This window comes from Pyrus communis, chromosome 5 (genome assembly GCF_041283825.1).
Source record: "Pyrus communis isolate YQ-2024b chromosome 5, ASM4128382v1, whole genome shotgun sequence".
Classification (NCBI taxonomy): domain Eukaryota; kingdom Viridiplantae; phylum Streptophyta; class Magnoliopsida; order Rosales; family Rosaceae; genus Pyrus; species Pyrus communis.
The window spans coordinates 12,474,573-12,487,316 of record NC_142569.1 but is presented as its reverse complement, the minus strand read 5'-3'; the positions used below and the strand labels follow the sequence as shown (position 1 = coordinate 12,487,316).

At 37.4% G+C, this 12,744-nt stretch overlaps 2 protein-coding genes across 3 annotated transcripts; both read right to left on the bottom strand.

Annotated features, from left to right (window-relative positions):
• Positions 1 to 4,083: 4,083 nt before the first annotated feature.
• Positions 4,084 to 8,170, bottom strand: LOC137726668 (uncharacterized). 2 transcript variants are annotated; one of them, XM_088694392.1, is made up of 9 exons: positions 7,888 to 8,170; positions 6,485 to 6,565; positions 6,225 to 6,313; positions 5,984 to 6,058; positions 5,714 to 5,817; positions 5,458 to 5,622; positions 5,265 to 5,327; positions 4,688 to 4,873; positions 4,084 to 4,582 (listed from the first exon to the last, which is right to left on the bottom strand). In XM_088694392.1, the coding sequence occupies exons 1-9, from the start codon at positions 8,008 to 8,010 to the stop codon at positions 4,251 to 4,253; spliced, it is 1,218 nt and encodes a 405-aa protein (XP_088550518.1). In that variant the 5' UTR covers positions 8,011 to 8,170; the 3' UTR covers positions 4,084 to 4,250. The 2 variants fall into 2 exon arrangements, with proteins under 2 accessions (XP_088550518.1, XP_088550517.1); XM_088694391.1 differs by having other exon boundaries at positions 5,708 to 5,817; positions 7,888 to 8,127.
• Positions 8,171 to 8,724: 554 nt separating this feature from the next.
• On the bottom strand, positions 8,725 to 11,475 carry LOC137726669 (Galactose oxidase/kelch repeat superfamily protein). Its single transcript, XM_068465605.2, has 2 exons — positions 10,064 to 11,475; positions 8,725 to 9,089 (listed from the first exon to the last, which is right to left on the bottom strand). The coding sequence occupies exon 1, from the start codon at positions 11,274 to 11,276 to the stop codon at positions 10,086 to 10,088; it is 1,191 nt and encodes a 396-aa protein (XP_068321706.2). The 5' UTR covers positions 11,277 to 11,475; the 3' UTR covers positions 8,725 to 9,089; positions 10,064 to 10,085.
• Positions 11,476 to 12,744: the final 1,269 nt, after the last annotated feature.

Genomic DNA, 12,744 nt, shown 5'->3' with positions numbered 1-12,744 from the left:
TTTTACAAAAAAAAAAAAAATAATTATAAATAATTTTTCTAATATTCCTACAAATTATACAAATTCTAATTTCCACCCGAAACCAACCCGCTCCCCACCCTGGTCCCCTTTGAGCCTGAACCACCACGCTCCCCCACCACATCGTCTTTCTTGTACATTCAATTCACAAATTCAAGTATATTCATGATATTTGTAATATAAAAACTAAAATAAAATAATTCGAAAACACATTTGCTCAACGAATTTTACAACATTTCATCTAGCAAGCACTTTAATATGGGGGAAAATTTGAGTTTTGGAAAAGTGGAGAAAATTTGAAAGTTTGTCCAATGAATTTAGTATTGTTGCCTGACAAAATTTACCAATGTTGTCAGGCAAACACCAAACATTCAAAATTTTCCTATTTATTTATTTATATATTTTCAAGCGGTTACAAGGTCATGAAATTTGATGAACAGATCAATTCGTGATGATACGTTTGCAACCGTCCAGCCTTTTGTCCCATTACTTAATCTCTGAAAGTTTGCTTTTGGTGATTTTTGGCATATGCAATTTTGTACTATTTACAAACAAATTTGACGGTTGGATTGTGAAAATTGATTTCGTAGATTGCGTATTCCTTCAAAACAATAGATTTAACGAACACTTAAAGTTTATTTAATACTTTTGTAAGTAGAATGTAAGATTTTGTGATAACCAATAGTGTAAATATTTTAAATTGATGAAGGGGTCTGTTCACTGTATTTTTCTACTGTCGGGGAGTGTAGTTAAAAATTATCAAAATCGGAGCTAAATTGTTTAATCGTGATGCTAAGTTTCTAATACTCGAAGGATTTCGTCTCATTACCTAATCCCAAAAGCTTGCATTTGGATGATTTTTGGCATATGTCATCTCGGAGTATATACCAACTACATTGACGGTTGGGGTGTTGAAATTAATTTCCCAAACTGCAAAAATCATCGAAAGCATTGAATATGCGAAAATGTCTCTCACCTTTGCTAGGCAAAACATTTCCTTTTGCTTGACAAACTATAAACTATAAACCCTAAATCATAAAATATAACTTTGCCCGATGAACTTCTTTATGTTGGGCAAAAGGTGGCATAATACGCGCCAATTTTTTTCCTTGCCGCGAAAACTTTACCCGACGACGTTTACTTTGCCCATCGAAATGTTTCACTGCCTAAAGTCTTTGAAAAAAAAATACAACATTGACTACTTTTGCCTAACAAAACTTGATTCGTCCGGCAGATTCTCGTTGGGCAAATGGTTAATTTTTGGTTGTGATTCTTAATTGGGTGCAAATTAACTAGTTACACTAAAAATGAACTGTATGGTAGTTTAGCTGCTAAAAGAAAATGTTGACAAAAATGAATAGTATAATCGTTTATGAATAGTGCTCGAAGAAATTGTGGCATGTGAGAAGAGATTAGGTCTGAATTATGAAAATTCAGTCCTACCATGTGTTTGTTTGCTTCCCTATATATCTCTATCGACAGACACATGATTGATTAAAACCTTGTTTCAATTGTCAGAAATGAGAAAAAAAAAGATCCAAGTTGGCTCTCAAACTTCAATTTGTGGAGAGAACGTTTATGGCATGGACACGGTCGATCGTGTCGCTTTAAGTTAATAATACAGTAACATATGAGATAAAAAAAAATTATATATAACATTGTACTATTAACATGAAATGTTGTAATGACACACATATTTGCTATGTAAATTCTTTACCAATTTGTGACTATTCTCATTTTTCACACTATTTGATATCATCTTTCCCGTGTTAATTTTATTACTTTCTCATTTTACCCTCTTTTAAGAATTAAAAAAAAACTAAAATTACTTCGTAATAAGATGATAGAGAAGAAATTAAAATCACTTAAAGTATGCTAAGTGAATACGTTTTTCATCCTTTTTTCCTCAAACTAAATATTAAAGCGCTTTTGTACAAAATTTATAATTACCGAATTGTTTTTTCTTTAAATTTACTATTTTCTTTTAATACAAAGTAAAATTTGAGATTTAAGGTCTTCCACAACGTGGCAAAGACAGTGTTTAAAATATCAATATAGGTGGAAATATCTATATTCAATTTTATAGAAATATCGAAATTGATATTTGCATTTGACGAAAATTATGGAATTTTACAATGCGGTGTCTTTATCAACTTATTCAGATTTAGTTAAAATTAGAGAAAATTTTCCCAAAAATAAAATCAAAAAGTTCGAAATCTACAATGGATTCTACCAAATTTTCTGTAATGAATCAGTAAATATCATCGATATTAAATTGTTTTTCCTATATCTCACCGATATAGGGTAAAGTTTGCAGTTCATCCCTTCTTTCCATATCGATCTTTGATTTTTCGGATATTTCGACGAAAATATCAACAGTTTCATAGATATTTAAAACATTGGATGAAGATAACAACTTTTATGATGCAATAGCAATGTAGTCCTTGTTGGCTGACATGATGATGTGGCATTTTAATGCAATTTATTGCTCGGGCTGACCCTAAGAATTTGGGGCCTAGGCAAGTCTTTGAAATGGGATCCTAGAGTTGTCTGACCCTCAACCCTTGTAAATTGATATGTATAAAAAAAATTTGCTAAATACATGAAAAAGTTTATTTCTACATCAAATATCATTACAGTATAATATCAAAAGAAAAAAAATATACAAACATTACTTAAATATTACACGTCTTGCATTTTTTAGATGCAAATATACTAAGTAAGTTTACATAATCTAATATTTCAACAAATCCTTTTTCAACTGAAAAAATAGCCAACCCATTCAATATTTCTTATGACATAGTTGATCGAAGATAAGATTTGATCAACTTTAATTTTGAAAAACTTCTTTCTAGAGAGGCAACTGTAATAACAAAATTCAGTAAGAAACTCATGCATTTGAGAAAAATCATCCATTTATATCAAATAGTTCAACACTTTTATTGCTTGATTTATTTTCTTCGGTAAAGTTTCTCTCAAGATTCTTGGTTTTAGAAATAAGTCTTACAAATGTTGGGCTCAACAACCATCTAATTGATTATATAAAACAATTAATCTTACAAATGCTAGGGTCAACCGCTCAGCCTAATAAGCCATTGTATCTGTAAACATCTTATTTGAACAGATACAAAGTTTGTAATATTAATTTATATATACAAAAATTGAGGGCCGGGAGTCCTAAGCGGTCCGCCTACTGCGGCTACCCTCAAGGTCGGTCCTAATCTTACCTACGTGTCACATGGCATATCAACGTTGCATTGTATTGAGCACATGTTCACCACATTTCTGATAGAGATACGTAGTCAATGTGGTTAAAATACCATTTATTCATTAGACTTTCAAAGTTGAGTGAAACACTCGAGTTAAATCGCTTGATCAATTAGCCAGTCAGATCAATCAATATCAACAAAATATATGCACACAGTATTGATTAGAATTGTCCTTCATATAAATGATGATGTCGATACTGGGATTGTCAATATCGTGTCTATATGTTTGTCAGTGGGAGCTTACTTTCCATGTAAACTTCCACTCACAAGCATATAGATGCGACATTGAAACTTTAAAAGTAATCGGAATACCAATAGTATAGATAGAACGATAACATGTCAATATGAATACTTTATCGAGCTAGGTTTTACCTATTTGGGAGGTCCGTTGAAACTTGTTTGCAAAGGCAAATAACCAAACTCCAAAAGGCAATTTTGAAGGGTTCTTAAACCCATGGAAGACGGCAAATGTCATCATCGAAGATTTTCTATGGTACTGCAGGATATCGCAATAATCTTAAGGAAGCATTCAATACAAAATTTATCGGAGAAGTGTTTACACATTTCGAACTGTGATTTGTCGAGAAGGAGAAATGAGTTGCAAGGAGCGAATGAGTAAATAGGAAAAGAACATTGGTTTCAAAGAAATGAAGCTATATTTTAAGAAAGCACTAGATACAATAATGTCAAAAGAATTACAGCAATACTAAAACTGACCCCTTTTTTTCACTTGGCTGCTAAATGCTAAATGCTAAATGCAAAACCCAAAACAGGGCTGCCCATATCCACAAAAATATAAAGCAACGCAGGAGGAAAACATCAACATAGAAACTGTTTAAACAACGCCAAATATCGTAGGGCCACATTTCACGCCATTGAAACAGTAAACTCATAAAAACGCACCCTCACGGGCAAAAGGGCACATGCATTGTAGCTGAAGCAAAAAATATCACCTACTTTAAATTATGCTTGGTTTCCAGTTCCACCACCCCTTGTGCGCTCACCTGTCCGTCCTTTTCCCCGGTTGTACCCTCTGCCCCCTCCACCTCTGCCACCTCGTTCATATCCACCAGCACCTCTCTCGTATCCACCACCAGCACCTCGCTCGTATCCACCAGCACCTCGCTCATATCCACCAGCACCGCCTCTCTCATACCCGCGAGCACCACCTCTCTCATACCCACCAGCACCGCGCCTCTCATACCCACCAGCACCACGTCTCTGATACCTGCCAGCATCGCCTCTCTCATAACCTCCACCAGCACCGTCTATCTCATAACCCCCACCAGCACCACCTCTTTCACCACCTCTTTCATAACCCCCACCAGCACCACCCCTTTCACCAGCTCTTTCATAACCCCCACCAGCACCACCCCTTTCGTAATCCCCACCAGCACCACCTCTTTCATAACCCCCACCAGCACCACCCCTTTCGTAACCCCCACCAGAACCACCCCTTTCGTAACCCCCACCAGCACCACCTCTTTCGTAACCTCCACCAGAACCCCTTTCATAGCCACCAGCACCCCTTTCATAGTCACCACCATTCCTTTCATGGCCACCAGCATTCCTTTCATAACCAGCACCTGTAAAAAAATAACATGCTTGTAATAATTAGTCCGTTGCTTATGAACCAATGACCACATACAAATCTATGAAAGAACAAATTGATATCTGAAGTACACATCTTAAGCTGTTAAGTACATCCACCAGACTGAGAGGTATAGGGATACTATTGAATATATGGACACAATGCAAACGCAAAGACATAATGATCCAACACTCCTCAAAATAGTGTAATATGCCAACCCTTCAAATATGGCCAACTCTTTAGTAAACAATCCCTCCTAATTCCCCAACCCACAGTGCTGCTCAGGATATTTTCCTTGTATAGGTACTTATTAAAAAGAATGCATTAGACTCGTCCACAAGTTTGATTATCGCATAGACCTTCTATAGGATGTTAAATAAACTTACCACGGTTACCCCAACCTCTACCACGTCCACCACCTTGTCCCCGATTTGAATAGCCATCATTATCTACCATAAAAGAAGTCCACGTCAAGGGCAGATTTATATTATATAAAACATATATAGTATAGGCACTTCAAAAAACCATAATATGAGTACTTAAATCCCCAATGACTAGTATGTCATTTCATTATTGTACCTTGATAGTTTCTATAGCCACCTTGATAGTTCCCATATCCACCTTGATGGTTTCCACCTTGATAGTTCCCATATCCGCCTTGATAATTGTCATAACCTCCTCCCCTGCCCCAATTCCGGCCTCTTCCTCTACCACGTCCCCGTCCCCGTCCCCGGCCATACGAATCTAAGAACCAAATCAAGGAAGCATGTTAAAACTTAAACATTAAACCCTGCTTAAAATAAAAGCTACTTGATACGTTGTCATTTACCATCACCTTCATTAACAGCATTGTAAGGAACACGTGCTTGCTTTGGTTGCTGCTGCTGTTGGTAATTCAGCTGTGGCTTTGATTGATCCGCAGCATATGGGGCTTGATACCTATGGAAAGGGATCATGTAGAAAATATTAATGTTAAAAGCACCAGAAAAGGAAAAGGAAACACTTTCCATAAGCTCAATACTTTTATGCGCTTACCGCAGAAGAATATCAAACTTAATCTAAAAATTCAACCTTGGTGAAGACCCCAATATATTTTAGAACATACCCAGGAGAGTTTGTGTTTAGCTCCTTTGTTGATAATGTGATTGAAATCATTGAGACATGACGAGTCGTTTCCACGCTGCAACATATGTTTATGGTACATGCCCATTATTGATTAAGCAGAAGAAAAAAAACACCAAACAGAGCATACACAAAAAAATCTGCTTTAAGTCATAAGTCATTTCCTTACTGAATGAAGTGATCACCATAAATATATTCATGCATACAAAATTTACAACACTTACGGGAGAAGACCTTCTTCCATTGGTTCAAACACATCAGTTATGCTTACAGAGCTGATGGCGGTATCCTGATGCAACCAGGAAATTCTCTTCTGTTTTCAAAAACAATGGCTGGTTAATGTGCGTGCATGGAAAGAAAAGGGGTTTTTTTTTTTTTTTTAAGAAAAAGAGGAAGAAAGAGGAGGGGGGGAAGAGAGAAGAGGAAACGCGCGCTCGGGGCGGGGGGGGGGGGGGGGTGTGGTTAAAGAGAGCAAGATAGTGACCTTTATAATTTCAGCAATTGCAACTGTCTTGTTAATTGCCTGTCCCATTGCCTTCAAGACAATTTCTTTTCCGCGCTTATCCTAAAATATCCAAAAAAAATCAGACATGCGGATGGATGAATCACCCTTATGTACCATATATGGCACTGTCCTATAACATTAATCTTAGATTACCAGCTGACAGAAAAGAAAAAAGGACGGGGAGAGAAAATAAAGTTAACATTGGGATTCTAGAACATAAAAAGGCAAAAGAACAACAGATATAAGAAAGAGACATAGTAAATAGAAGCTCAAGAAAAACTGATACAAACTGATCTTCCGTAAATAGATATGAATTCTTGTCCATCCTCAGATTAACTATCATTAATAAAACTATCTGAGTAGTTTACGGAACACGCACTTTTTATTGTAACAATTTCTTATCATGTCAATGTGTTTCGAGTCAGGCATCAAAGATATATTCACTCATAGAAAGGCTGACCCCTTACTGTGACTAAAAACAGTAGACAGCCTTGTTGATAGATTTTGCCAAGTACACTAAAGGAAACCCTTCCCAGGTGGAGAATCCATCACAAAAAGGAATAATATTCACACCAAAAAGGGCCTTGTGCACTTGTTAGAGAGAAAGGATTGGTATTAAGAAGAGACCATGATTGAAGAGTTCACTTTTGTCTTTGCAACCACTTTTGGAACATTGACCGTCCCTTTTCAAAGCTCCAGCAGTCATTGAACTAAATTGGTCTATATAATCAAATGACATAGCATATGATGTAAACAAGTACAGAAATAGATTTGCAAAGCCACATACAACATGAAATGTTCGGTAAACTGAATTCTTAACGCAAACGTGCAAACTAAGACTAACCACCTCCTCACTGAGGTCAACAGTCATATTCTGATGTAAATAATTGATAAATGGCATTCCCAATTCACTAACACCACCAATGGCCAATTTTACAGTCCAGACCTACCAGCTAGCATCTCCAACACCAACACGAATTAACAATCACGAAGTACTTTCTGTATATGTACATCAAAAACTTATCCGAGACCATCAATATAAACAATAACAACAGCTACGAATGTGATTCAAGTTTCAAACATAACCAAAAACCAGAAAAATCCATAAAGCATAACACAAATGCATATTATCACCAGCATACAACCAACACCCGTAAAAAATACCCACATATAACAAAATGGGTCAGAAATCCATCAGTATTTGAAGCAAAAACAATCCAATAAACCGAACGGACAAAACCCAATACAAAAGCAAAGACATGCAAAAACACCCAGAAACCAAAAAAAAAAAAAAAAAAAAAAAAACCAAATTATGAATCAATGGAAGAAAAAACGACAAAAAATGAGAACATAAGAGATGATCGAAGAGAGAGAAGACGAACCTGAAGCAGAGTGGTGGCATAGCTGATGTAGTTTCTGATAGAGCCTTGGGTGGTGATTCGGATCTCGTTCTCGTTGATGGCCACTTCGGGCCTCGGCTTCTCGACCTTCTGAAACTTTTCCATGGCGTTTCGGATTTTTCGGATTTGGAAGAAACAGAAAACCCTAAAACCCTAGAGGAGGAGCGAGACAGTCCGAACACTGAAGAGAGAGAGAGAGAAGGGAGAGTGAGAATGAGAAGCTGTCAAAAAAAGGGCGAAAATTTAGTGAAAATCATTTCCGGCCAATCAAAAGCCCAGGCCCAATTGGATTTCACCCCATATATTTCACAAAAGAGTTCCACACACCATTTTTTATTTCTTACCCATCTTTTTAATTTTCAACCGACGAATCGGATAAATTGAAGAAAATCAAAGAGCATAAATTAACAAAGATGGTTGAAAAGTAAAAAATAGTATGTGAATAGTACACTCCTTCACAAACTGACGTCCAGGGTTTGGAGAAATTTGGTAGCTTACGTGTTTTGACTTATCGTTGCCTCCATGTATCACTGCACAATTGATTAAAAAAAAAAGCTAAGTGCAGATAAGTACCCAACATTTAGAGCACCTTCACCTCACTAAGGCAATAATTGCCCCGTCAATTGGGTAAAAACAATTATTATCTTAATGAATAATAATTGTTCAAGTGCAACTTCATTCTGTAAAATGAATTATCCGAACAACTAGCTATAAATTTTTTTCTAAAAATATTTGATAAAAATTTAATATTATTAAATTATTTTAAAATAAAAAATAAAATTCTAAACCTAATCCTCTCGCTGGCTCGAATGCTCCACCTTAGTACACAAATTAAAGATTTCATTGAAGCCAAGATTATCAACTTCCAAAATGTTTTACACACAATTACATCACATCGTTGGAAATGGATATACCACCTAAATGCTAACAGTACATATCTTACAAATTCTGACAAATTACACCAAACAATACAAGTAACTACGCTGTCAATAACCGAGACGAGAGCGTAGATAACGTCAGAGGACGTTGACAGTTCTCCTGCTATTATTCAATTTCTCCGTCTGTTGTGTAGAAGATTCTTAAATACTAAGAAACGAGACAATACTGGAGCATCATCTGCACAACTGAAACATGTTTTTTCCCTAACCGAAGTGTTTGATCTTGCATCTCTGTCATGTGCATTGCTGTCAAACACGATGCAGACAATGAAATGTTAGTAAACCATTCAAGGCCTCATTCGATCTGACTTCGGAGACCAGGATTTAGTTTTTGCTAGGTTGTAAATGCACATGCACTTGATGAGGGAAATGGAATGCACAAACACAACGCGGCAATGCCCCTCAAAATTTTTTCGGAGGTGATCATGCGTCGACGAGAGAATAGATTTTCAACAAGAATCCCAAAAATCAAATTTATCCAACGGCACATAATGCGAGCATAGAGTAGATATTCAATGCAAGACTCAAGAGCGGAAACCTCCACAAGGTGATTATATTCCTTATAAAGATGAAAACTGGTAGATATTCAATCACCGAAACTTATGTATCTTATGGAGCACAGAAATGTCAAAAATTAAGATGTAAACCAACACTTTTCTGGTAGAAACTTGAGAAAACTGGATTTATAAATCTTGCCACGTTAGTAGAAGAAGCATATATGGTAGAAACTTGAAAATCTCAGCTCATTAAACCTCTGAACTTTACTGTCCCACACTACCATTCAGGAACATGTCCAACATGTAATGTTCTACCATCACCAAAAGTAACTTCAACAAGATTCGAACCTAAGACCTCTCAATTCCAAGTGAAGAGAAATACCACCAGACCGTATTACGGAATGACTACCATGTTTTCCACTTAAAACGGGTAATTAACACTAATCGATCATACCTGAACTAGTCACATAAATTTAATAAGTACCCTGATTTGGGAGTTTCTCTATGTAATTTTACTTGCATCTTTAAGGATATATTCACACATGTCACCTACTGATCTACACTGAATTTGGCATAAAACCCCTTGTTAATTCAATCAAGAAACGTCACAGCTAATTAAATCCTACTTAACAAAATCAAACCCACCAAACTTCAATTGCAAAATCAATCAATCTTAACATGATATCAACGAAGAACAAATTAAGAAAATTGATGAATCCATACCATGAATCCGCGGAGCGCAAAATCAGTCCAACATAGGCTGCACATTGACAACACCGTCTCCTTCGCCCTCCCCTTCGCCACGAAGGATATTATGCGGGGAAACTGTCGACGAAAAGCTGATGACTTTATGGAATTTATTAACAGGGGAAGGCAATTGGGGCATTCTCCTCCAGCTACACTTCCCCGAAGGTCCGCCATTGTCATCGGAACCAATCTCGCAAACACAAGCCGGGTACTTCTTATGATACTCCTCATTGAACACGTATATAAGGTTTCCCAATCCCACACATTTCAAGCTTGCAAACTTGTCTTCCTCATCGCCGTCGAACAATCCATCCAACAAGTCCTGCGGCATGATGGCGATCTCGCTGAACTCCATGGTGGCCTCCTCGATCTTCCACAGGTTGAATGACGGACCGAGAGGGCCGTTGCAGATTCCGGCGAGGACGAGGTGGTTGGTGGAGGAAATCAGGAAGGAGAATACGACCCCGGGCGGGCGGAGGGTCTGGACTTCGCTCCAGGCGTGGGTGCGGAGATCAAACGAGGCAATAAAGCAGGAGTAGATTCCGAAGACGTAGAATCGGCGCTTGAAGAGAGCGGAGGAGAGAGATTCTGACGAGTTTCCTGAGCGGAAATCTGCGGGGAGCGGCGGGCAGAGGAGCCATGAATCGGAATCGGGATTGTAAATCTCCACGGCCAAACGATCCTCGATGTCGACCAAATTGCCGATGAATCGGACCCCGCCGACGACGACAAAGCTAGGGATTGGGGAGGAGGAGGCGGAGGAAGACGAAGAGGGGGGAGAATCGACGCCGACGAGGGGGTTGACGCGGGAAAATCGGAGAGGGGAGGTGGAGAGCCATTGGCGTTTGAGGATATGGGAGAAGGTGAAGAAGGGGGCGGTGACGAGGAAGAAGCCGTCGGCGCCGAGGAAGGAGGAGGACTGGGAGGGGAAGGTGGGGGAGGGGAGGCGGAACCAGAGGTTGGAGAGGGGGTCGAAGGCGAAGCACTGGTTGAAGTTGGAGGAGGTGTTGTGGATGCCGAAGAGGAAGAACCAGGGGTATTTATGGGAGAGTGGGGAGGAGAAGGTGGAGGAGGAGATGAGGGAGTGCCAGTGCTTGCAGACGGCGGAGGCGCGGATGAGGGTGGGGATGGGGAGGTAGGAGAGGATGAGCTCCGTCACATCGGAACTGAGGGTGCTGATTTCCGCCATAGTGGGGTGATGAGAGAGAATGGGGAGAGAGAAGGAGGAGAGAGGAAGTTGGTTGAGAAAGGAGGAGAGGGTGGTTGGGTAGTTGGTAGAGGAGGAGTTTGACTTAATCGGAAGATAACAGGAAATTGCATCCTCCCTTTTCCCTCCATATTTTACTACCACCTCCACTGTTGTTGCCCTGTAGCTTGCGCCTTTCACCTTCCAAAACTAGAAAACCTTTAGACTTTTTTCCTTTTATGACAATAATAATTTACGAGTAATAGACCAATTCTACTTAAATGTATATGGTAATAATTGGTAATTACAGTAATTAGAGGAAGTAATTATAGACACATTTTAAACAATTACTGTTATTATTTTCATTTTGGTGAAGAACAATTATTATTATTACTAGTATTTGCCTAAACATTTTATGTATAAGAAGTTAAGAACAGGTTTTTTTTAGAAAAATAGGAAGGATAGAGGGAGAGAAAGAGAATGTGGGTGGGAGTGGGAATTTTTTTTTTTTTTTTTTTTAAATATTGAAGATATTTTAACATTATCTATAGGTGAGATTTTAATAAAAAAAAATAGTAAAATTTAGTCTTATGAAATTACATTATTGCCCCTTTTTTGTGATACTAAATAGTCTTTTCATAATTTTTAGTTGATAAATAGGATTTTATTAATAGGTAGTTTAGATACACATTTTAATTTATTATTTAATAACTTTCTCTAATTACAGTAATTAGATGAAGTTAAACAAAATTAATAAATTAAAATATGTATAATAATAAATTTAAAGTCACTCAATACTACAGTCTGGTGGTATTCCTCTTCACTCGGAAGTGAGAGGTCTTAAGTTCAAATCTCGTGGATGGCAAATTTGATACCAAATTGGGCTACCCATTGTGTGGTTCAGCCGAACTCCTCCTCCCCTTAGTGTAAAAATATCGATGTACTAAAAAAAAAATTTTAATTTAATATGGAGACATTAAATAAGATATCCATTGGATATTAAAACAAAAATATAATATAAATTTGAATTAGGTACACATTAAATGATTAAAATCAATATGTAATAGGATGTGATATCCACACACCCTTTTTTACTTCGCACACACCCTTCTAATTTTCGGCCGTCGGATCGGATGAATTGAAAAAGATCAACGGACATAAATTAACAAAGGGTATGTGAGAAGTAAAATGGGATATATGGATAGCACACCCCTATGTAATCTAAGGCCGGAATTTTATTGAATTGAATCTTCTTCAATGAAAAAAAAAAAAAAAAAAAACCCAATTTATAATTATGTGATTGTCACTAATAAAAAAATTATACAATCGAAATCCAATTATCAATAATCATATCATATGATTGATAAAATACATATATATAAATAGATGTCTTCCTAAAACCAGGATCCTCGCCGGATCCATTCCCTAGGGATGCTAGGGATCACGCAATCGTGTCCGTTCACTATATATC

Bases quoted from the DNA above. Each gene is read 5' to 3' on its own strand.
- LOC137726668 (XM_088694391.1), bottom strand. From the start codon at position 8,010: ATGGAAAAGTTTCAGAAGGTCGAGAAGCCGAGGCCCGAAGTGGCCATC. The intron at 6,314-6,484 runs GTCACTATCTTG...TTTTGAAAACAG, and splicing joins CAATTGCTGAAATTATAAAG to AAGAGAATTTCCTGGTTGCA. The intron at 4,583-4,687 runs GTGGTGCTGGTG...GTGGTGAAAGAG, and splicing joins TGGTGGGGGTTATGAAAGAG to GTGGTGCTGGTGGGGGTTAT.
- LOC137726669 (XM_068465605.2), bottom strand. From the start codon at position 11,276: ATGGCGGAAATCAGCACCCTCAGTTCCGATGTGACGGAGCTCATCCTC.